Consider the following 25,441-nt stretch of genomic DNA (forward strand, 5'->3'; position numbering starts at 1 on the left):
CTTCCGTTTGTAATTGGACGACACTTTTCCGCATCGTTCTATTGGGGGGCAGCGTCTATCAATCACACGTAACCGTGGACACGAACATTTTTTTCTGCTTTCTTGATTATCTGCTTAAGCCAAGCGTTCGAATTCGACTTAATATAATTGAAAGGAGTTGTTCTAATAGTAACATTCATTGTAAGAAGCATTCCAGCCTGATTATTTTCTTCATCTTATACCTTTTTCCTGTAACATTTTGGTCTACTTTGTGTATTACGGTAACGTGAAGGAGGTGTGTATTCAATGGGAACGTACCACTGTGCCAGCAAACCGGGAAGGATTTTGTTGTGACAGCCGAGTATAAACCCGGCGGGGGTGAAGGTAGGACGAGATGCTGTTCTTCTTCCTCTCTTTGGTTTAATGAAACCGAACGCTTTTATTTTTATTTTCACGTTTATTTAAACATATATACTTAAACATTATATTTGCGAACTGTATACACAATTGGAATACACCAACGGTCTTTCAACAGATAAAATGTTACAAGCTAGCTATGTGTGATTTAATCTAGCTAATCAAGCTAACAGCTAGCGCTAAATACGGAATACACACACAGTGCACCTGTTTTGATTTTTAAAGGTTTTTCTCGGTTTTTTGGTCTTATTTTCACATGGTGTTCTGTTTAGGGTAGCGTCCAGTTTTGCTTGACTTGACCATCCGCAGTTTCATTCTGCAGTCGTGACTGCTGGAAATGAGATTGTTGTGTTTGTAGTCCCCGGCCTTAACCGTTAAGTTAACCTGCGCACTCACACAGTTGCCTTGCTACTTACAGTAGCAACCTGTTACTTTATTTTTTAGCGACACATAAATAAAAGATAAACTTTTAAAACCGGTGTCTGTGTCATATTCCGCTATGGCCTGGTTTCGTATATGCAGCGCATTTCCGTTATGCGTTCGGAAGGATTAAACATGTCACAAACAGATTAGAATATATTCCTGTGATAGTTGTATCTTCTATAAAGTAACAACTTTAAGGCATTTTAAAATAAAAGGTCAAATATTTTTCACGTTTTCCATCATTGCTGATCATAAGGGGGGACTTGCAATGGAACTTAACATGTAACATAGTCAGATTGATCATATGTTTATGTCGTATTAATATATTGATCATGGTTTTGTTTTTTTTATTTGCAGACCATAACTTAGAGTTTTTCCTTTCGGATCAGCCATGGCTTTCAGCAAAGGTTATCGCATCTACCACAAGCTGGATCCCCCTCCTTACAGTGTCATAGTGGAAACCAGGTCCCGGGACGAATGCCTGATGTTTGAATCGGGGGCTGTTGCTGTTCTGTGTAAGATCACTTGCTTGATTACACAATTATAAGATATCATTTGAGATTTCTGGTCAGAAAAATCACCAGGAAAGTTGAGCCATAGGAGGAAAAGGGGGTCATCCCTAACATAGAAGTGATGTGATTGAACGCATTTATTCATTTTAACTACTAAAGTTGCAATTACTTATCCAATCATACTTTTCTTATAGCGGCTGCAGAGAAGGAGGCCATTAAAAGTACATACACAAAGATTGTTGATGCTTATGGAATTCTTGGTGTACTTCGTCTTAACCTGGGTAAGAGAACAGCAAAATATGCATTGAAGCACACTTAGTTTTTTTTCTCTCTGTTAATATTTTATTTATTTATTTATATTTGGATAATCTGATTACTCCTGTCTTCTATATGACCTTGAAAGCTCTTGTTTTCACAACAAGTAAAACACAGGTTAGAGGTTAATGTTTAAAGATTTTGGTTTATTGAAATTCCACCAATTGGTGAATTATTGCAAGTAGATGCAAGAAAGTCCAAATATTTTTTTTTTTTTACCTTTCAACTTTACTGTGTTTTTTCTTTCTTTTTCTTTTATTACTTTAGAATGAAAAATTGCAATATCTACTTCTTTCTCACAGGTGACTCCATGCTGCACAGCCTTGTGGTTGTGACGGGATGCAGCTCTGCAGGCAAGGTGCAGGATTCAGAGGTTTTCAGGGTCACACAGACAGATTTTATATCACTGAGGAACGATCCAGGAGACGAGGACAGAATTGCGGAGGTCCGTAAGCTCTTAAACTCAGGTCACTTCTACTTTGCCTGGTCTTCCACTGGCGTCAGCCTGGACTTGAGTCTCAACGCACATCGCAGGATTCTAGAAGATACCACAGATAACCGCTTCTTCTGGTAAGGATGTTGAACTCTGACTTGTTTGTGTGTGTGTGTTACAAGTGCAGTGGTATGGATACGTCTTAGTAAAAGTATCTCAAGTAATATTGGTTTTTCTGCACATTTTTCAGAAGTTTTGTTTTGTTGTCATGTTTAAGGATTTGCCAACATTCTGTGTTTACTGCTGTTTGCAACAATAGGAACCAGTCTTTGCATCTGCACCTTAAACACTATGGAGTTAATTGTGAGGACTGGCTGCTGAGGCTGATGTGTGGCAGTGTGGAGATCAGGACCATTTATGCGGGGCATAAACAAGCCAAGGCCTGCATCTTCTCTCGGCTCAGCTCAGAGCGAGCTGGCACTCGGTTCAATGTTCGAGGAGCAAATGATGACGGGCAAGTGGCCAACTTTGTGGAAACAGAACAGGTCAGTGTTGTATTTAATCATTTCATTGAGCCTCTTTTTTCTATATTCTTTGAAAATGAATTAAAAGAAAAAACTTTAATAATTGTTTTTTTTTTCCATTTTCCTTATACTATTTTGGATGCCTTGATTCTTTTAAAAAGTATTATAGCTTAGACTGCTTTTTTCTTTTTTATTGCTTAATCACAAGCTAAAATAAATTTAATTTAATGTTTACTACTAAAATGTAACTAAAATTGTTTCAGAGGAGAACAATTTGTTTTCTGTTAAAAAAAGGAATATCCCTATGCTTTCAGTGTTTTTGACAGGTTTGACAGGTTAAGTTTTAGGTACACTGTATAGCACTGTATGCTTGCTCTGACTCCTGATTCTATTTTAAGGTGTCATAGGTCGCCTCTTCCGTCTATGTGGTGCTGGCAGATTTCTGTTTGACTTTTAGCAAAGTGGAATGTAGTCCGTCTGCCTCTGAAACAAATCGCATTCTGATTTTGTTTTTGCTTTGCATATTTGTTACTTCCTGCCAAGTGCTCTTCGGTATTTTAATATACAAACTAATCGCCCTTACTTGAATATTAAAGATTACGATTCATATTTTCACAAGTCTTTTTTCCCCCCCGTATTTTTACTAGAATTTGTCAAATTCTTACATTTTAAAAGGGCGCCAGTTTAATCCAAGAAAGAAACTTTAAAATATATATTTATTTCCTTAACAACAGGTTATTTTCCTTGAAGACAGAGTCTCATCCTTCATACAGATCCGTGGGTCCATTCCACTTTTCTGGGAACAGCCGGGAATACAGGTAATAGCAGCTAATTGTACACACATTTATTTGAAGTTTTTGTATTCAATTGATTTATAAAATAAACTCCAATTTTGCTTCATCAGTTAGTAGGTACTTGACAGCAACAAACCAAAACACAACAAACATTTGTGGATTTGTGTGTGATGCAGCAGCAGATGCAAAGCAAAGCACCTCTTGTCATAAAACTGCATATTCTCTTTTTAACACATTTTCTTGCTGTATTCAGAAAAAGTCTGTTAAGGGTGTTTTGTTACACCTTAATAAGAATCGGCCCCCTAATGGACTGGATGTGAACCCCCACCTGGTACAATAACCTCTCTAGTAACCATGCTTATTTGTTTTGCATAGGGCAGGGGGGGTTTCTTATCTTTTCTTTGTCTGTGTTGGTGCTTTAAGCTGTTCCTCTGTGCAATGCCAAAGAACACGGATTCATAATATTGCCTTTTTAGGTCCCATAAGCCGTATTTCTCTCAGAGAAATCATTTTGGACATTGGAAAGAGAAGTAATTACTCTTTTTTTATTCCTCAACATAAGGAATGTGAAGTGCCCTTGTCCTAGAACATTGCACAGACCTGGAAGTTCAGTTAGCTGTGGGGGGGTTGGGGGTAAATGATAGCAGTAGTGGTTGGTAAAGGGCTTTTTGTTTGTTTTTCTCAGCTCCCAGACTTCTTTGGTCAGGTGAGAATCTGATCTAAAAACAACCCCTAACCACTTACCTTAATTCAATCTGCTAAAACCGCTAGAATAGCTACGAAACAGATAAAACATGATTTCCTTATATACAGTGGTCCCTTGCTGTGGTCTTATTTTGCTGATTTTTTGGTGCAATTTTGCCAGCTTTTTATTTATTAATGCGCACTGTGTTCTGTGTCCTGTTGACCTTGTCAAACAATCTCCATGGATCTAAACAAGAGAGTAAAATGTAAAAATGTTATTTTTTTGTCTGAGAAAAGTGTATAGTGTGTAGTGAGGGGTTCTATGGCCTTAAAACATCTATAACTCTACTTAGCGGTTTTCAACTCTCACCGGTTATTTTTAAAACGTAACTTCCGCAATAAACGAGGGACCACTGTGCTGTGAAATGACTAAAAGCCAATTCACCTAGTTGGAGCAGGAGGCTTTTGGTTTGGTCAGAACACAAGGTAATGGGGCTTGGGGTTGTTTTCAGACAGAACTATTCTTTGCCTGCTTCGAAAGCACCATTGTAGCTGTTGGTCCCTCTGCTCGCTGTGGATTGTAAGCCCCCCCCCCCCCCCCCCCCCCCCCTCCATACTGTCCCTGAACAGAATGTGTAATTTTGCTTTATCCAGAAGAACAGTTAGCTACACTCCCATCAGTCAAATATTAAAAATATTCATATTTTAAGTAGTTGAGCAGGTGTTCTCAGTTTCAAGAGAAAGTTGAAACAGTCATGGTATTCAAATCCCATTGAAATGAACTGCACTTTAAGGCGTAATACAGTAGTTCAATTCCCACTCCGATTTTGAAAGCGTTCCCAGTGGTCTGTCAATTATGAAAATGTCAAAAAACCTTGCTAGTTTTCTAGGACATAGTTTCTGCAGAGAGGCTGTAGTTTAATTAGAAATTTGCCTCTGAGTAGTGGCGGGGACTTTTGGCAAAGAGCAGCCCCACCCCCTTTCCCGTCACCCATAACGAAGAGATATTTGTTCACATGCTCTCCCGCTAGCTTACAATCCCTCACACCCTAACATTACCGGTGCAACAAAAATGGCGAGCAATATTTGAGCTATCGGCTATACAGTTTGGAGCCAGATGTCGACTTAGACGAGGAAAACAAAGACGTACATGGATCTAGTCGCCTAAAAGAGAATGCATCAGAATTGGGCGGAGCGTTATTTCTTACATAACAAATGGCAGGGTTTTTTGGCCTGCTCCTGATTCACAACGATTTGAATGAAGAATTCAAAACAGGAAGAAAAACTTCTTCATGTATGTCCTCAGAAAAATGTCATAAGAGCAGCTTAAAAACACACACAAAAAACAAATTTCCTATGAGTAGGTCTTTAAGAGAATAGGTTACTTTTAGACAAAAGCTCCACATGATGCATTTTACTATTTCATATGTTGTGGATGATATTTATATGTTCCCACAAAATGAAACAGTCAATAACAAATTTACACCCTAGATAAACACCTATAGGAATTGTCTAATTGTAGAAGTTAGCAGAGATGGGTTGTTAATGGTACAGGTCATTAACAGTGTTTGGAGGTTTGTGTCGTTGCTGTACACCTGCAACCCGAGCCGTGTCAGATGCCATCTCAGGAAGTTATTAAATATTCATGGACTCCTCAAGCACAACCGAAGCAAAAACCTGTAGTGACATTGAGGTTGGTTTATCCCAGTCTCACACAGGATCAGCCAAGTATAGGTATGTGCAAACAAACTAAGCTGCTGAACACAAAGCTAAGACAAAGATACGTTGACAGTAATAAGCTTAAGGAGCACAGAGCTGATCTTTATAACACTCCCAGAAAAAATGGTTCTTATCAATTACCAGTTGACAGGACCATGACTCAGAAAACATTGTTGGAATGGGAAGTATGATTTGTACATGGTGCAGCGTTAGTATTTACTTGGTTTTGCTTAAATGAAGAAAAGCTAACTCATTTAGAAAAACATCTTCAAAGAGAAATAAAATGAAGGAAGGAATCCAAAGAACTTGTTGAAACCTGCCGCATTAGAGAGCAGTCTTCCTGGTAAAACCCTAGTGCCCGTTTGTTGCTAATTCTGAGTAGGTGCAGTCTAGTGTAATCATGCGTTCTCCTCTGGTTCTTGTTTAAAGTGGTGCGAAAGATTATAAAATTTGGGCAAAGAGGCTTAGAGAGATGACCAGAAAATGTCTTTGCTGCTTTGCCTTTATGTAAACAAGGTTTTTCCACTCTGCCTCTCAGACGTTGTACTTATCCAGTCTCTCCCTCTATATTTTTTTTATTTGGACAATATCCCTTGCTCATCTGTCCATTTCCATTTTTCCAATTTCTCTCCTAATTTTCAAGCGTTTGGTGTTTTGGGCATCTGCCATGCCTGCTTTTTTGTCATCTTTATGAAAGAAAAGGACTCTGACTTGTGTCTCTGCAGGTTGGTTCCCATCGTGTGAAACTCTCAAGGGGATTTGAGGCTAATGCCCCGGCTTTTGAAAGGTAATCTGGATGTTTTGGGTAGCAGTCTGTATGTTGTTGTGGTTTTTAACTGTGTCCCAAACAGAACACCTAAAGTTTAAGGTGTCATCAAAAAGAGCCTTTCCTTAATGCACTTGTTAATTCTTGGAAATATAAAGTTAATTTGAAAAAAAGTTTAACTATGATCCCTCGTGATAGGCACAGTCAACTTTAAAAATCTTTTATGTTGAACTATCAATGCAACATACTTGTGATTGGGGTTTTAAAGCTGACTTATCAGTAATTTTATCTCAGACAAGCTGTGACATCAACTGAATGAACGTTTTGTCGACAGGTTTGTCTCAGTAAAAATGCAACGTCATGAGTCAACATGTTTCCCTCTCAGCCTGCTTTGGGGAGGTTTTATTTTACCCTGCAGTTTACAACCTTTATAACACTTGTTTTATTCGGTTGAGCTTCCATTTGTTGGGTTTCTTTAAACGCTCTTGTTATTCACATTCCCTCACTCTGCTTTAGTTCATCTGTCCCCCTTTTTTTTTTGGGTCCTGAACTTTTCTCAAAAAAACTGAAGCTGCCAGCGTCTTCCATACATTACAGCATCTTTTACTGTTCTGAAGTTGTCATGACGCTTCCTAATTCCACACTCTCTATAGTAAAGTGGACTGCACCATGTGCCACACCTCAATGTGTCTCATCTTATCAAGCCAAAGCAGACTCCAATAATCAGCTGAGTTTTGAGTTTTTACCACATTTAACAACATTTTGCTATCAAAAAATAATAGTAGACTGATAGTTCTTCAGACTTTTCAATATCATGAGCTCAACTTTTAGCAATTCATTGAGCTTTTAAGTGTATTATAATGTGTTTGATCTGTTGATGCATTTCTGAGTATTCCTCTAAAAACCTGCGCTTTGAGCACCAGCCCCTCCCAACCCATGAAAACGAGCAGGTTCTCACATTGTGACATAGACCAATGAGAACTGCCCCTTCAGGGAAGAGTCTGCACTGCCAGCACCGCTCCAAGGCTAACACACACACCCACTTTCTCTGTGGAACTAGCAGTGTTTGGCAAATAATTGCGGATGCCGGCTCTAGGTTAACGGCGTGAAATGGGCGGCACCCACAAGGAGTGAAAGTCAGGGCCTCAGAGATCCAGTCATCTTACTTCCGGGTTGAAAAAGAATTTAGGAAATAACATATTTAATTAAAAAAAAATGTTTGTTTGTGTGCCAAAGGTAATAGGAATCGAATAGTGTAGGCCCTTTAACATTTTGTTAATTTCACTAGTAGGAAATTTGATGACCGTGCATTTTTATGTGCTTTTGAGCATTTCTAGTTGTGCGCAATAGGATTGTGTTTTAGAAAGATAATCTCCTTCTACTGTGGTCAGTTAGCTGATCAAATCTGTAGGGTGTTGGTCAGTCACAGTTCAAAGTCTTGTATTAGATTCTCTCCTAAGTGTGAATGAAAAAACCAAAACATTTTTTATAATTCATACTTCCTAATTGCATCCACACCATTTTTTTCTTTGACAATTTATAGAATATTATTTATCAGATGTTGTTGTGTTTAAGCTTTAGTGTCATTCATAAACCTGACTGGGAACATGGCTGAAAAGTACCTTAAGGTGCATAAGGTGGATTGAACCTCATGGGAATGTTAAACCTTAATGTTTAGAGTTATGCTACTTTAGCCTTACCTTGTTGTGTTTTGTTTATTTGATATTATTTTGTAAAATTCTCTGAATTGTTTTTCTTTTTTAGTTTTTTGTGTTATGGTGTTTGCTTAGTTTTCTATTTATGGTATTTGATCTCATGGAATCGGTATATTATCCTCTTTTAAGTAAGAACATAACTTTTGTTCTTATTTACAATTATAACCAAAACAAACAATATTTCTTCAAGTTTATTTGATAGTTGGTCAAATCTATAAGACAAAAAAAAAATCCATGACAATTTTTAAAAAAATAAAACAAAAAACCATTAGCGCAATTTGCGGAGAAAGCAATGTATAGAGAGAAGCTGTGCACACTAACACATATGCATTGTTTGCTGTATCCTCAGCTGCTGGACAGGACTAACAGAAGGGGGAAAAAATAAGAAACTGTCTTAGAAAAACCAAGAAAAAGCTTTTGTTAACACTGCATTACATAACAGTTAGGCTGTTCTCTCACCAAGTATTTGGCAATTCTCCCAGTCTTTGTAAAATGTGCCTAGAACACATAGAATGAAACAAATTGTGATATGTTGTTGCTGTTTTCCTGCCTAAAGGTTTCTTATTCATCATTTTGCTAAATAATAAATAGCCAACCTGGTATTAAACTCCTTATACCTTCCTTTTTGCTATGTTGCAGAATTCCATTTTCATTTTTAACTGGTTGGGGATTTTCTTGACAGCTTTGTTTTTTAATCAAGCAACAACTAAATATACGGTAACTTATATACACGAATGTGTTGTTTTGCAGACACTTTGCTGCCCTGCGCAGGTTGTATGGAAAGCAGGTGATCATTAACTTACTCGGAGGTAAGGAAGGGGAACACATGCTCAGCAAGGCTTTTCAGGTGAGAGGAGCCGATCTTCATCTTTTAAGCAATGATATTTATCAAAAGGCATTTGTTGATGCCAAATGTGCATTTTCCAAGTATGTTTATGTTGCAGTAATACATTTGTGGTGCTTTTTAATGAGAAAACTTCATCTTCATCGCTTTTAGAGTCACCTGAAGGCGTCGGAGCATTCAGCCTCAGTGAAAATGATCAACTTTGACTACCATCAAAATGTGAAGGGTGGCAAAGCCGACAAACTCCACAGCGTTTTGAAGCCTCAGCTCCATAAGTTCATAGAGGAATGTGGGTTCTTCTACTATTCTGGGGAAACTGGCATCGTAAGGTAACACAAAATCCCACCTATATTTTTTTCACAATTTCTAAAAGTAACTTTGCCCTTTAACTATTCTCTGTATATATTAGTTACAATCACCTTCTTTTTATTTTTAAAAGATGCTGTGTTAAGCAAACGATTTCTGAACATTCTTTTCCAAGTGATGTTCCTGTTATGACCTGTGAAGCCTCACAGGTCGTCTTTGAACAGCCAAGAGACGTGTAGTTCTAGTTCCTCTTCCAGGGATTGAGTGAAAATGTCTCGCCTGTGTATAAATCCATTGCTCTGTACAGCTTAAGAGCAATTCTTATTTTGTCATCTTCTTATAAACAAGTGGGATGAACTATTTAATCTTCTTGTGACGCTAAATATTAATCACAGATGATTTACTGGAGTGAGTAAAAACATCTGGAATAGATCTTTGTCATGTCTTCTCAGGACTCAGGGGGGGACCATGAGGACTAACTGCCTGGACTGTTTGGACAGAACCAATAGTGTTCAAGCCTTTTTTGGCCTTGAGGTAGGAAGGCTTCGGTGTTGAGGGTTGTTCTTTCTGTGCTATGTAAAGGAATTTAACTGATATTTTTAATATGATATACTTTTATTTATTTTTTTTATCTTTAGATGTTGACCAGGCAGTTAGAACAAATGGGCCTGACAGAGAAACCCCAGTTGGTGGCCCGGTTCCAGGAGGTTTTTCGGACCATGTGGTCTGTTAACGGGGATTCCGTCAGTAAGATCTATGCGGGCACTGGTGCTCTGGATGGCAAAGCCAAGGTATGCACAAAAACAATCGACCTTTCAATGATGCAAAACATCATTGTGCAGAGCAGCTTGTGAAAAAGTTTTCTTTTATTTGTGAAAATCTTTTGTCAATTATTGGCAATTCTAGCTCAGAAATGTCATGATATGAAGTCATTAAAGGTGTTTTATTTTTGACCATCAATATTAAGGTGGAAATAAAAAGAGATTTAACACAGAAAGGGGTTATGTCTTGTGCATTTCTGCTTATAATATTTAAAATTGTTAAATTGATATTTCAACTAAACCATCATCTGAGCTTAAAACTTAATTTGTAACTGATCAAAAACATTTTAAAAATTGCTTGGATTATTGAAAAAATTAACAGAAATTGTTTTTTTTTTATCACAGTCTGACTGTTAAAAACAATAAAAGTGAAAAAGGTTAACAGTGTACTTTTTCTAATGTCCTTGCAGGTTTTCTCTTACCTGCTGCTTAAATTCTGCATTTAAAGACAAAGTTGTAGTAAAAAAAAATAGATGTAAACAAATATTTAGCTTCTTACTTTAAACTTTCAAACTAAATGAAGTTATTAAAGTGTGAACATTGATCATTAGGTTTGTTGAAAATATAAAAAGTCTTTTTTGTGACTTTCATGAGCAGTACAATAGCTGAGCAGAAGCATTTGCCTTGCTGTAGCTACAATATGTTTCTGTTTGTTAACTTTTGTATGCTGTCTCTTTTGGCTGTCCTCTGGACCTCTCTTCCTGTGTGGTAAGTTCATAGCTGGTGTTTTTTTTTAAACTGTGGGCCTTTTTCTGGTGAACTTTTTACATTTCATTGTCTTTGTAATAAATGAAGGGGAAATTGATGGAATACGGAGCAAATGGAATCTTCTGAATTGTTATTTTTTCCCCTTTATTTCCCCTTTTTTCATCCTCGTTGTACATACTTTGGTTGAAGGAGCTCTGGAATATTTTATTGTGGCGCGGCAGAAATCTATAATTTATGATTCCTGCATAAAGTGTCTGCATCTTCTCCCTCACTTCAAACTTGGAGAAATCTGTCCAGATATTCAACTTTTACGTTGTATTTGGACAACATCGTTATATTAAAGCTCCATCTTAAAAGGTTAAAGTTGCACCAAACAAAAAAGAATTCCTCCAAGTTCTGAAGCCTTTTGACTGAATCCCTAAATGATTGCCTTTGTGGTTGTCTTTTTCATTCCTACATTGGAACAAAAAAATCCCCATTGTGATTCAAAGTAGAGAGCTAATATTTGTATTGTTTTCTGTCTTGATTAACAGGGCGGAAAGCTTAAAGATGGAGCGCGCTCCGTTACACGGACCATCCAAAACAACTTCTTTGACACCTCCAAGCAGGAAGCCATTGACATCTTGAGACTGGGCTCCACGCTGAACAGTGACCTGGCAGACAAAGCTCGTGCTTTGCTCACCACTTCCAGTCTTTATGGTAATTGTTGACAATACAGCATATACATTTTAGATTATATTTCAATTATTAATATTAATTTTAAGCATCTTAGCAGCAACCTAACAGTGAAAAATGTTATTATTTTCCTTGTTTTGGTACATTTTTGATGAGCTCCAGTATGTCGGTTTACACACTGCTCTTCCAGCATTATCTGTTTCAATAATATAAATAACCCCCTGCTTTTTTTCCTTCTCTCCCCTTTGCTGTCCTAAACAATGCTAGTCACTGAGCCTGTCTTACAATCAGGTACAGTAACTGACTGCAGTCAGTGGATAGATACTGTTTTCCTCCCCTTCCATAAAGCTGTCTTTTCATTGGTGTTTGCTGTTCGTCAGTCATTTACAGTCTCTTACTGGTGATGGTTTAACCCACTGTCTGTTTAATATCGTCATGACACTCAGGTTTTTCTTTTTTAAGGAGACAATTTCAGTTCTAATTAAGAATTAAACACAGAATTCTGGTAGAATTCTACAGACAGTAATAAACCATGATCAAGCTTTTATTCTGTGAATGTTTTCAGAAATGCAACACATCTGCATTCACATATTTTCTATTATGCCCTCAACACATTTAACATTGTTGTGTATGAATTCTATCTTTTTTTTCTGATGGAAGGATCGAACAACCTTTCTCCATTTGTTTGTTCTCTTTCATACAGACACTCTTCATGACTAAAATCCACAGTCTAATGCTAATCTTCTCCCTTTGGCAGCCTCTCCAAGGGTGTTGCTGGGAATGTGTCAAAACTACCACAAATACACGAGGCCGAAGCAAATCCGCGTGTGTGTTGGCACCTGGAATGTGAACGGGGGTAAACAGTTCCGCAGCATAGCTTTTCGCAACCAAACACTCAACGACTGGCTTTTGGATGCTCCCATGAAAGCCGGGCATCCTGAGTTCCAAGGTTTGTTTTTATTTATTTGTTTCGCACAGAGATCATATCTTAATTAGAAAAATACCTCCAACAAATACATATTTTTTATGGATTAGTTTACTGTTGTTTGTTTAGAAGTTAGATATGTTTGCTTAATAAATCAATTTAGTTAAATTTCAATAGCACTTCTTCTATAGAATTTGATTTAAAACATGTAAAACTTAGACTTCAGTGTTGCACAGACCAATAATTGAAATAAAACAGACTATAAAACAAATAAAAAGATTAGCTAAGGATAAAAACATTAAAAATAAGGTTTAAAAGTACAGCTCAACTTGATCCAATCTGCAGAAAGTCTTAAGTCCTGTAATCTGTATGTGAGTTAAAATGCTGATTCTCTATTGGTTTTCCTTAGACAGCAAAGCCAACCCCATAGATATCTTTGCCATCGGATTTGAGGAAATGGTTGAACTGAATGCTGGGAACATTGTCAGTGCAAGGTTTGTGCCAAGCATTCTTTCCTAATGATAATGTCAAAACAAACTGTCAAAATGGTAAAGAACGGTTTTGTGTTAAAAGAAATTATTTCATTTATTATATTTATTATTATTTAGTGTTTGCTTTTCCGTGTCTTTTTTTTTCAATTGTTATTGTCTGTTCTGGTTTTAGCACCACCAACCAAAAACTCTGGGCAGCTGAGCTTCAAAAAAACATTTCCAGGGACCACAAGTATGTGCTGCTAGCCTCAGAGCAGCTTGTAGGAGTGTGTCTGTTTGTCTTCATCCGCCCTCAGCATGCACCTTACATCAGGTATCAACCGTACAGAAGTTTTTTTTTTGTAAGTATCATTTACGTTTTTCGTAATCATTGTAACTTAAAGATTCTACATTCTTTCAGAGATGTAGCTGTAGACACGGTGAAAACTGGAATGGGTGGGGCCACAGGTAATAAAGGAGGTGTGGGCATCCGCCTGCTGTTCCACACCACCAGCATCTGCTTTGTGTGCTCCCATTTTGCCGCTGGCCAATCCCAAGTCAAAGAGAGGAATGATGACTACAACGAGATCACGCGCAGACTCAGTTTCCCCATGGTAACAGCTGTTTACAGCGGGGCTTTTTGGGCTCCGTGCCGCTTTAGTTGCCTAAACTGCAGCTTCCATGTCTGTCCTCCAGGGTCATCTGCTGTACTCCCATGATTACGTATTCTGGTGCGGAGACTTCAACTACCGAATCAACCTGCCCAATGAGGAAGTGAAGGAACTCATCCGACAGCAGAACTGGGAGGCTTTGACGGCTGGGGATCAGCTGCTGGAGCAAAAAAATGCAGGAGCGGTACGACTGTCCGACTTGAGATCCGACTGTGTTGTCGTCTGTTGTCATCTCGTTTCAGTACACCAACCAAAAGCTCTGGGCAGCTGATCTTAAATACCCACCCTGATCATCAAAAAACCTGTCTCATTTTCCAGGACATCGTTTCTGCATTTCATTAGAACTTAGACCGCTGGCATGTAGCAAGCACACCCCCCCTCCCCTTCCCCTCCCTGTTGTGGAGCAGGGAGCTTGTGGCCCACCCAGGGTCTTTTCTGCAACCCAAATGCAATCTTTTTCAAACTGCATTTTTTTGTCTGATTCACAAGGCTTTATAAAGAAATATTCAGAAATGCAATTTTAAGCTTAATTTGCTTAATAGATGTCCTCCATCCCCAGAAAAATACCACGTCTTAAGCACCAAAAACTTTATTTTCCTTGAAGTGGGTCTTTAAAAATCACAAAAAACTTTTGTAAATTCCTATGGTCACTAAAAAATGTTTATCAAAAAAATGTGCATGGCTGTCAGCATTTTATTTGCTAGGGTTTTTTATTGCATAGGAGCAAGGGCAGTACATAATATAAGCATAAATTATTTGTTATGAAATAGAAATTCATTTATTTGGCCCTCAAACCACTGACACTATCAACTGTATCCTGCAGATCTTCAGGGGGTTTATTGAGGGAAAGATAGATTTCGCCCCCACCTACAAATACGACCTTTTCTCAGACGATTATGACACCAGTGAGAAGTGCCGCACTCCAGCTTGGACGGACCGCATACTTTGGAAGAGGAGAAAGTGGAACTTCAGCAAAACGGGTTAGTTGCAGAACAAATAATGCAGGAAAAACATTTTCCCTTGTGTTTTATTGTTGAAACGTGTCAATTACAATGTTTTTGTTTTTTTTGCTGCTGTTGTGTGTGGAGAAAAAGAAAAAGCTTTTAAAGGAATAAGCTGTCTTTGTCTTTGGTTAACAGCAGAGGAGCTGAATGTTGTTGGGGCACCATCCACTTCTGCAGATAATGAGGGGGATCCAGAATTTGCATGGAGCCCTGGCGCTTTAAAGTACTACGGCAGGGCCGAGCTGAAGACCTCAGACCACAGGTAACTACGGAGGCTTAGATGTTTCAATAAAGTGTTTATGTTTGATATTTAAGGTTGTCTGAAAATCGTATCTTTATCTTATAGGCCTGTTGTGGCAGTAATAGATGTGGACATCCTGGAAGTGGACCCTGAGACTCGCCACCAGGTCTATAAAGATGTCATTGGCAAGCAGGGGCCTCCAGATGGCACCATCCTGGTATCGCTGTGCTCTTCTGGGCCTGATGACTACTTCAGTGATGACCTAATTGACGAGCTTCTGGATAAATTTTCCAATTTTGGAGAGGTCATCCTCATCAGGTCTGTTTGGGGTCACAACACAGAGATGCAGACTCATAATTACTGTCAGATATTTGTCCTCTCTGACTTTTTAATTTTATTTTTTATTTTTACCCAGATTTGTTGAGGAAAAGATGTGGGTTACTTTCCTGGAAGGTTATTCTGCTCTGGCAGCTCTTTCACTGAGTGCTTCCACTGTAAGTTCTGCTTTTTTATTCTTATTTCCCCACTTTTAATTATTGAAAACATTCAATTTAAAAAATGTACTGAAATTTGAAGTGACTTTTCACTCCATATTTGTTCTGGCTTTTTGGTTTTTAGGTTAAATAAAAACAAAAGTTTTAGCCATGAAATATCTGTCAGTCAAAACTAAACCAATCCTAAATAGGTAGTTCTGCTGAATTTAAGCCACTTTTGCTTCTTGTCTAAAAACCTTTTGAAGCTGTTCTGTATGTTTTGAACTGTTTTTTGTCTTTGATTCATGTGTTTGTGGCTACAAGGTTCTTGGAAAGGTGATTGACATTCGCCTCAGAAGCCCGGGCTGGATCAAGAGTTTGGAGGAGGAGATGAGTGTGGAGAGGATCTTTGGAAGCATGCCCACATCAGCCAGTTCCACCCTGCTTGCCGAAGATGCTGATGTGGATGAGGATGAATTTGACATGGAGGGTGAGTTGTTACCATGAATTCACATTTGGGGGGGGGCTCCTTTTTTATTTTTTATTTCTATCCTTCATGCCACATATCATAGAGAAACCTGTACACCTTAGAGTTTTTGATCAAGCCCTTTTTCTCTTCTACCTCTTTTTTCAGGTGAAGTGGATGAGGAGGTGGAGGAGATCCTTCCACAGCACCTGCAGCCCGGAGCCGGCTCTGGTCCCGGTTCTTCTCCTCTGCCCTCTCCCCGCAGTAGTCCCTGTCCCTCACCCACCCACGGGGAACCCGCTGCTCCCAGCAGGCCCAGTCGTTCCCAACAACCCTCCCGACCATCACAAGGTAAAATTCACTACACAAAACTGCATCACACTTTACTGCTTTTATTTTGCTAAAAGCCCACTTTAATCCCTTCCTTCAAACTAAGTCTATCTGCAGGAATATAAACTGTAATTTTCTTTTGTTTGTGGAATGTAGAAATGGAAATAAGTCCTTTGTCTCTGAGATTGGAATTTCCAGGTAATAAAATGTGTGGTAGTGCCATATGTGTGTATTGTAAGAATATTTAATGTCTTACAATAAAATGTTTCTCTTTGAGAAATATTTTATAGCACTGGTTCTTTAAGTGTGTGCAACGTGCTTCATTTTTTTTCTCTTTGCCTAGAAGTAGAAAGGTGGTAGGAGATGATTTGAACAGATGGTCCTTAGCTTAATACTGGTGTCCAATCATGTCATAGTGGTACAAATTCAATACTTAAAGGCTTTAGTCTATCACTTTTTCATTATAATATCTATTTTTTTAAAGAGGGCATATATCCTTTAAATACTTATGTTTGGAGCTTTATTTTTGGTCCAACCTGTTTGTGAAAATAGGCTTTCTCATATTCTGGCTTTCCTTCAGGACCTCCTGTTGACTTCCAGCCTGGCGCGCCCCCATCTGGAAGCCTGGAGCCCAAACGGCCACCACCCCCTCGACCCGGTCCCCCTCCTGCTAGACCTGCTCCACCTCAACGGCCTCCACCACCATCAGGTAAAAAACCCCACCCCCAATTTTTTGGGAATAGATTTCATTTGAGCCAGACATGTTTCTCCTGAAACTCAATTGAGAGCAGCCGGATAAAAGTCCCTTCTTTCTTCTCCGAATGTCACGTTTTGGATCTGTTGTTTTGTTCTGTCTAAGCTTTCTTTTGAGACAAAAATGTTCTGTTTTTCCTCTTGAAGAGGCTGGTCCCAGCCCACTGCTTGGTAGGAGAGGCAGTGAAGGTAACTCACCAGGAGAGATGTAGATGCTGTATATTTTGTAGCCACCCACAAACATTGATATGTGGAACTGCTGACTCATTTGGCTTCACTGTGGTTAACGTTTAGTGGTGTTTGCGTTTGTGGCAGAGATATGATAAGATTCTCTTGTTTTTAAAAATAAATAAGCTAACACAGTACAAATGAGTAATGAAAAGATCTGAGATTACACCCTTTTTGTTATGAATACAAGATGTCCTCATTCCCTTTTAAATGTGTTGCTGTAGTGTGATAGATTTGGTATGGTGGCTGTAGCTCAGTAGAATAGAATAAAGCTCTAAATGTACGGAGATGCATCCATGCAGATGTGAGTATTGCATTGATTGTATTTTAGAACTGGACTGAGTTTTAGTTTTTGACCAGCAACTGTAAAAATATTCTTTATTGGCCAAGAAGGAACCACCATCTAAGGTGGAATCATTGGAGTCTTTGGAAAGACTTAAATCTTGTGGCTTGTTTATCACTTTTTTGTGGTTTGGTTTCCTTTGTGCTGCAAAGGATCAAAAAGCCCCGCTCTTCCTCGACCAGATCCTCCTGCAGGTGAGTGCCAAAAGGCCCAACATAGACATATTTGACATACATGCACCACTGGAGGATTGTTTGGCTGTTGCCTAGGTTTGTTGTTGCTCCATGACTGTTTTTGTGCGGTTCTTCTTTGTTTCTTTGTTGTATAATGACAAGATTATACCTCTCGTATTATAATCATGCCTTGTGTCCCAAAGCTCTGACACAAAATATGCCTGTTCAGGGGTGGAGAAATGGGTTTTAGTTTTGTAGCCTATTGGCAACTTGTCTTCACCTGAGCCCCTTGTGTGGCGTCTGTGGTTAACTGATGCCATCTTTTACAGAAAGGGGGTGTGTGCTTATCAGGTGACTTGGCAATGATAATTATACAGAGGAAGACATTTAAGTGGTGTGGGAAAATGTTGAGAACAGTGGAGAAGATGTTTGAACAGGAACTGCCTCTCATGCAGCTCAGAAGTGACTGGTGTTATTGAGGATGTTGCTAGTCTCCGGAAATGTGTTTTGTTATTTGCAATTCAATGGAAATTATACACATATTATTTAGAGAAACTCTTAATACAAAAGACTCCTTTTATATTCGTTCCAAATAAACCAAAACAAGTCTAGGGCAGGTGTAGCTCTGGAGGTGATGTTCTATTGTAATTTGAAAGGTGGTGAACACTGTTTCCAAGTGTCTTCTCACCCTCGGCTGGGGTGTTTGTGTTCAGGCTCCCAGAGTGTTGTCCCTGTTTGTCCTCTGGCGTCTCTTGTTGCGGGTCCTCCGAGCTGCCTGGCCTGGTGTTCCCACGTTGGGCTCATTGGACCCGGGGGTTGGGGGACTGTGGGGCGGGAGGTGCTGGGGATGAGTTGTGCTCTTGCTGCTTAGATGCTGACACCCCACCCAACACGAGGGCAGGGCTGACGGCACCTTCTGGGTTCTCTCTTTTTTAGCTTTTTGGTATAATTTCTATTTTAGTTGTGTTTGTTTTTCTGTATTTAATAATTGTATTGCATCTGTGGGGATCGGTATTTTTGTGATCTTGTTTGTATTTATGGACAGCACCTTGAGCTGTTCTTTTTACATGAAAGGTTTCTACAGAAACCAAATTAATTTGAAATGTAATTAAACTGCAGTTTATTTGGAAAGATTTTAACCCTTGATGTTCTGTTCCAATTCTTTCTTTTGTTTCTATTTTCCCTAAACTTTCAGTCAAATTATAAATGATTGAGCTTAACCTCAAAGTTTATCCTGAAATGTGTTTGTTTCCTTTTAGGTCGTGGACAAGCTGCTGCTGGGGCTCCAGGACCTGGAGGAGCTCCCAGACCTGTGAGCGTACATGCAATAAATAACCACATGAATTACAAGGGAAACTTGTGTTGGAACCAAATTTCTTTTTCCAGAATATTCCTCCTCGAGCTGGAGTGATTAGTATGCCCCCTCAGTCTCGCCCGCCACCTCCCTCTCACCCTGGAGCACCGCGGCCCATCCCAGAGGTTCATCCGGGGGCCCCTCGGCCGGTTCCAGATACTCATCCTGGAGCTCCACGCCCTAATCCCAGTGCCCAAGTCAAACCACCAGACCTTCCTTTGGGTAAAAAAATATATATATATTCATAAAAATTCAGTGTACCAAATTATTTATAATCAACGAGAGATTACATATGATTTTTTTATTTTTTTATTTGAAATTTCCAAAAAATCGAGCAAGCAGGGCTGGAAAGAGAATATGAATACTCTGATATCCATAATCTATTCCAGAATAATGGAGTACAAATATTTAAGATGTCTAAAATTGCTGACTCATGATCTTTATAAATGTAGAAAGGTCAAATGCACTTCGGACAATGTAATCATCACTCTAAAATCGCAGAAAAATGTACAACTTTAAATATATAAACTAAACAAACCAGATGCACTACTGTAACCAGATGTAAACAAATCTTCAAAAGTAAATGTATCTTTTTTTTTTTGTAGATGAAAAATTGAATGTGAAGTTCAGTTTACTGGTCTAAATAAAAGCATAAATGATTAAATGTTTTATCTGAATTTGTATACATCCAGTAAAAAGACAGACATGCAGCAACCATTCAGACATAATATAGTAAATTGTACGAAAACCGTGAATAGTTGATCTTGATTTATGAATCAAATTAAATCGCCACCTAAGGGCAAATAGCAAATATGAAAAAATGCTTGCAAGTCAAAATCAGTGTGTCAATGTTACTTTGCGCCATAAAAATGTAGGTTTTTAAGAAAATTGTGACGATGGGGCATTATAGAAGTACCTCTAGTTTGCTTCAGGTCTAAGTAAACTTTTCCTGCACTCTCTTGTTTCTTCTCTCAGGTCCTCCTCCATCAGGACCCCCTCCTGCAGCCCCCTTTACTTTAAAACCCCAGACTCAGTCCCCGCCGCAGCCTCAACCTCCCTCATCTTCTGCTCAATCACAACTCCCTCCGCCCATGCAGCCCACACTTGCAATTCCTCTGCAACCACACCCGCCCGCTGCTCCTCCAGCAGCAGCTCCACCTGTGGCCGCTTCTTCCTCCACCACCCTGGCTGGACCTCAGCAGGGTCTCGCCTCCCCCAAACCTCCACCCCGTTCCCGCTCCTCTCATGCTCTGCCACCTGATGCTGACAAACCCGAGACAGCCCCAGCTGCACAGGTGGGTGCCAACTTCATTTTAGTAAAATCCTGGAACATAAGCAACATAAGATTCGATTTTTTTTCCCTGATTGCAGATAGACACGGGCCGGTGTGACCCTCTGACACAAATACACTATGGCTGATTGAGGACAACCTTAAATATATTGTTTTTGTAACGGATTATTTTTTTGCCTTTTGAACACTATTCAAACTAAGAGTTTTTTAACTAAAAAATGAAAAAAAGGAGACATTTACAGAGACCATTTTTGAAACCGGACCATGCCTTCTGCAAACAAATAAGCTAATAAAGTTTATACAAAATAAAAACGGACGCCTAGAATTTAACTTGAAAGATTCCTAGATTCAAACTAAATCAGCTTAGTTTTTGGTTTTTCTTCCTGCTTCTGTCTTTCTGATGTATTTGTTTCTTTCTCGCAAGCTGGAGAAGCCGTCAGGGTGAAAGGTACTTGATATAAAACCACTTATCTGCCTCGCCCCCATAACACTCCAGCCCTCTGATTTTCCTCAAATTCACTCATTAACCACATTCCATATTTTTGTTACTGTTTTTGCATTGTTTTTATGTGGATGTATTTGGTCAAATGGAAAGCTTTGTGTGTGTGTGTGTGTGTGTTTCTTTGTCACATCTCCTGAGTTATCCTGCCATGTGGTCACTGTAATGTAAAGAGGTAGACTAGAAAGTAGTGAAATTATATCTCCATGCATCAAGTATTTTTTACTTAACAAGAAATCTTATAAGGCATCAAAATCTAGAACCAAAAAATAATAACAAATGAGCTAAAAAAGTTAAGTGTTAAATAGAAAATACAGCCCAATAAAAAGTATTTCTTGCTAACTTAAAACGAATGGTTTTTATTTTGAGTTTTATTGTACTTAATTTTGATTACAGTGAGAGAGAAAAAACAGTGTAATAAGTGCAAATGACTCATTTTAGAACAAAATGAGAACATCATCTTAGTACAATTAGGCCCATCTTAATAAAACATACATTTCACGGTTTGTTATAAAATAATAGCAATGAATGCCAGTCTAACTAGTTAACTTTTATTGAACTTTAACATAACATCCTTAAAATTGAAAATAACAGTGCAACTGGGGTTTTTATGAGTCTTAAATCCGGCTTTTCTATTGTCTAGAATATGTAGCAAAAAGCATTTTGACTCATTTTAGTCACAGTTTTCTGATTTTTACATCTTGACTCTTAATGAGACAGACGGTTCTCGACAGAAAGAATTTTGAGAAAAGCTTAGAAAGATGATTTTAAACGATTACAAAACGGGTCAAATACCTTGAATGTCCAAAAACTAGGTTTGAAATCTTTACAAGTATCAAATAGTTTGCTGTTTTGTTTAGAGTGCACACATTTATGGGCCTCTTTTTAAATTAAGTCTATTACTTTATACTTCGGTAGTTCACTTGAAACTTGCTAGAATAAAAAAACAAACATTAAGTCTTCATGTCAGCCATCCGCTTTATTTTTTACATTTTTTTTAATGTTTCTTTTCAAAGGTTTTTTGTTTTGCTTAACATTGTGTCTCAATGGAAGGTACTTTTTTGTGTTTCCTCAGACTCTGCGGTCAGACTGACATTTCTTTTTTGTATCTTTGTAGACAAATGGATTGAATGGAATCCAAAGAGAAGCACAATGGAGGCCTGACCTTTTTGACACGCTCGCATTAGACTTCCACTCGTCCTCTTCTCCCTCCTGGCACAGCACTCAGTCACTGAGCAGAGGCTCCTCCCTCCGTGCTCCACCCTCCATTCCTCCATCGGTGTTTTCCTCCACAACGCTGCCATCGTCTTTCTCACACCAGCCCTCTGCTCTGTCAGACCTCCAGGCTCTGGAGTCGTCATCCTCTTCCTCGCTTTCTACCCCGTCGCCGTTTGCCTCTTCCTTACTCCCGCCTCCGCCGGCGCCGTCTCGCAGTAGGTCGCAGGAGACGTTGCGTGCCTCCCCGAATGCTTTCATGACTGACCCCCTGCCAGCCCGACCCAGCAGCACCAATCCTTTTACTGGACCTGTGACTCAGCAGCTCCGCCCGCTCACCCCAGACTTCAGTTTCCAGCATCAAGCAAGCCTTCAGAAAACGTCCTCTGCTGTTACTCCACCGCTCGTCCCGACCCCCGCACCAACCACCCAACTCAAAAAGACCATGTCCCTGTTTGGACCACCCTCTAATCAAAATTCCACATCCCTGCTTTCTAACCGTCCTGAGGCAGCGACTGCCCCCCGTTTGCCTCTGGCTCCGCCTTCCCTTCAACTTTCCCTTGCATCTCAGCCCCAACCATCTTCCTTAGGGGCAATGCCAAAAAGTCAGTGGGTGACTTTTGATGACGAATTGGACTTTTCATCCCAAGCTAAAACACAAAACCCAGTCTTCCCATCTACTTCAATTTTATCTCAAGCTCCAGCCCAACCCTCTCGCTCCGTGTTTGACTCAGAACGTGAGTGGTTATCTTCTGCCACTCCTTCCCTGACATCTCAGAAGCAGATCCAGCCTTCTCGCTCCGTGTTTGACTCAGAACCTGAGTGGTTATCTTCTGCCACTGCTTCCCTGACATCTCAGAAGCAGATCCAGCCTTCTAGCTCTGTTTTTGACTCAGAACCTAAGTGGTTGTCCTCCACCCCTGCCTCTCTGGTGTCCACACAGAAGAACCATCCTTCTCGCTCTCTGTTGGACTTAGAACCCGAGTGGTTATCTTCCGCTCCTGTTCCCCTCGTATCTAAACAGCAGAACCACCCTTCTCGCTCTGTAACTGACTCCGAGCCTGAGTGGCTATCTTCTCCAGCGGCATTTTCACCAAACTAGAACTGTAACCAATTCATCCAAGCTCCCACAGGAACACGCTAACCGCTGCTTCTTCTTTAGGGAGTCCACAGAAAGATAATATTACCCTTTATTATAAGGGCCATATTACAGATATGTATAGATCTATGATAAGAGCGTAAATGTACGTATGTGTGTTTGTGTGTATGAACCAGAAGGACTGTATTTTAAAGGGCATATATCAATCCCCTCTGAGCCACAGAAAAAGGATTTCATCTTGAGGCAGAACAATGGATGGATGTTTGCAACAGCCACGTTTCCTTCATCCCTCAGATTTCCACGCGCTTTGAATTGCTTTACTTGTATTTATTGCAGCAAATACGTGCCTGTGTGTTGACAGTGTGTTCTATCAGTATATCTAAAAATCACATGTGCAATATCAAGACACGGCATCTGCAGCCTGTGAAGGGTTCACTGAAACAGCTTTACAGATGCTTCATGTGACTCGAAGCCATCCTCATCCATCACTTTGACTCATCTCATCAGAGTTAAATCTGAAGGTTGTATGGACATTTTTCTTTCGATCCTTTCAATGTTTACTGAAGATTTGTTCTGTTTGCACTCTTATGTTGCTACAAAGTGACTCAATTTTGTTTTTTTATCAGTTAAACTAAATCGCCACAGGACTGATGCTCTGTAATATCATCCGATTGTTGTTTTCTCTCTATTCAGGTCGGCATTCTTTGTCTGTAAGCTAATATCCTTGGCCCAGCAGTATTTTTGGGGTCCATATCTGAAATTATACTTGGCATTCTAATGATAGTGCAACACTTTCTCATGGCAATACTTGCAAGAGGAGGTACAACGTAACCGATATGCACTGACACGCTGTGTGCACTGTCCTGCCCCTGCTCTTATCAGCAGAGCTGATTTGGAGGAGATGCTGCAGACAGAATACACAAGCTCAGTTCATTTCTATTCTTGGTTTAGCCAAAACATCCAAGCGTACAATCATAAACCGAGGACAAAGCATGTGTGCGCGACTGTCTGTGTATGTTTATACAGTCAAACGATGGCGGGACATGGCAGGGAACACCATGTCACGCAAAATAAAGAGGGCACTTTGATTTTACTTTTAGAAAACACATTTACCATTTCTAAGTTACAGATACTATAAATACCATGTAATTGTCGCTGTGGTAGGATGTGATGTGCTGTATTTACAGGTGCAAGTTTGTCTGTTGTGTTTGTGTTTGGGCGTGTGCAGATTCAAGACTGGACCAGGGCTTAAAAGTCTTTTCTCTCTCGAACTATACGCTGCGTGTTTCCTTGCAGATTTAAAAACTCCACCTGCTCATGAGACCATGATGTAACCGTTCCAGCTGTAGCCGTCCCTCTTGCTGTTGATTGGCAAACTGAATGTCTAAATGTCTTATATTCCTCTGTAACAGCATGAAAGGACAATTCCCCACATCGACACCTTGATGTATTACTGTTTTTAGTTTTCCGGTCGGAAAGAGTTGCCAGAAAACCTTTCCAGCTAACGATTTTCAGCCACGCTGCAACCAACATTCCAGTGATGTGAACAGAGTCTTGGGTGTTAAAACTCCTCCATGTTTTCAGATCTTCCTGTGATATCTATCCACAGCCGTTTATTCTTGTTTAGCTCATTTGTCGCGCAATATTTTTAGTTGGAAGCGATGTCAGTATTTCACGATGTACTTGGCCTAACGTTTTAGATACTATTGACAATTCAATAAGCAAATTAGGTCCATCATAGCACACAAAAGTCTGAGATGACATTTCCCCTGACCTTTGGAATTGGATAATTTGTTATAATGGATCACGGAGGATAACAGATTTATTCAAATACCAGCCAAGTGTTGCTTTGTGCTATTTATTCATCACAAAAACAGTTATTTACTGAAACATTTGAAATGTACACGGCTACATTTTCTTACACATATTTATTTACATGTGTGCAGTAGTTACTGTAATCAGCAGTAAAGATAAAAAACTAGCCGGCGCTCTGTGTCATGTCATAAGTTTAAGGAAACATTTCTCCTTCAGTGAAGTTTACGCCCTCTCCTATTGTTATAACCCATAGTAAACAAGAGTCTGTGTTGTGAAATATTCTGTATGTATTTAAATACATAAAGCCGTAGTTCATGTTAATATCTAATGTTCCATATTTAATGTGCACAGCTGACGGCACATTCATGTATGATGCAGTTTGTGTTGTATGTATGCAAAAATAAATCTATGTCAAATTGAGACAAATTTTTACATTTTATGTTTGTAGTTCTGGTC

At 39.3% G+C, this 25,441-nt stretch overlaps 1 protein-coding gene across 14 annotated transcripts; it reads left to right on the plus strand.

Moving 5' to 3' along the window:
* The first annotated feature begins 74 nt into the window (after nt 1-74).
* synj1 (synaptojanin 1) lies at nt 75-25,407 on the plus strand. Of its 14 annotated transcripts, none has more exons than XM_023962651.1 (34): nt 75-363; nt 1,177-1,334; nt 1,526-1,612; nt 1,949-2,216; nt 2,399-2,624; nt 3,338-3,421; nt 4,083-4,103; nt 6,526-6,587; nt 9,032-9,128; nt 9,279-9,454; nt 9,884-9,965; nt 10,070-10,222; nt 11,494-11,659; nt 11,903-11,926; nt 12,393-12,584; nt 12,970-13,054; nt 13,224-13,364; nt 13,452-13,644; nt 13,727-13,885; nt 14,525-14,681; nt 14,841-14,967; nt 15,052-15,264; nt 15,362-15,440; nt 15,744-15,909; nt 16,054-16,236; nt 16,372-16,413; nt 16,796-16,924; nt 17,116-17,157; nt 17,692-17,733; nt 18,972-19,024; nt 19,099-19,288; nt 20,042-20,361; nt 20,782-20,805; nt 21,974-22,085. In XM_023962651.1, the coding sequence occupies exons 2-33, from the start codon at nt 1,211-1,213 to the stop codon at nt 20,800-20,802; spliced, it is 4,104 nt and encodes a 1,367-aa protein (XP_023818419.1). In that variant the 5' UTR covers nt 75-363; nt 1,177-1,210; the 3' UTR covers nt 20,803-20,805; nt 21,974-22,085. The 14 variants fall into 14 exon arrangements, with proteins under 14 accessions (XP_023818419.1, XP_023818406.1, XP_023818411.1 ...); XM_023962637.1 differs by lacking the exon at nt 20,782-20,805 and having other exon boundaries at nt 78-180; nt 272-363; nt 21,974-25,407; XM_023962638.1 differs by lacking the exon at nt 20,782-20,805 and having other exon boundaries at nt 11,503-11,659; nt 21,974-25,405.
* The last annotated feature ends 34 nt before the right edge of the window (nt 25,408-25,441 follow it).

The sequence above is a fragment of the Oryzias latipes genome, chromosome 14, assembly GCF_002234675.1.
Source record: "Oryzias latipes chromosome 14, ASM223467v1".
In the NCBI taxonomy this organism is placed as follows: domain Eukaryota; kingdom Metazoa; phylum Chordata; class Actinopteri; order Beloniformes; family Adrianichthyidae; genus Oryzias; species Oryzias latipes.

Excerpts from the sequence above, each read along its gene's own strand:
- synj1 (XM_023962637.1), top strand. The coding sequence starts at position 1,211 with ATGGCTTTCAGCAAAGGTTATCGCATCTACCACAAGCTGGATCCCCCT. Across the intron at positions 2,625-3,337 it reads ACTTTGTGGAAACAGAACAG|GTTATTTTCCTTGAAGACAG; the intron begins GTCAGTGTTGTA and ends CCTTAACAACAG. Across the intron at positions 17,158-17,691 it reads TGGTAGGAGAGGCAGTGAAG|GATCAAAAAGCCCCGCTCTT; the intron begins GTAACTCACCAG and ends TGTGCTGCAAAG.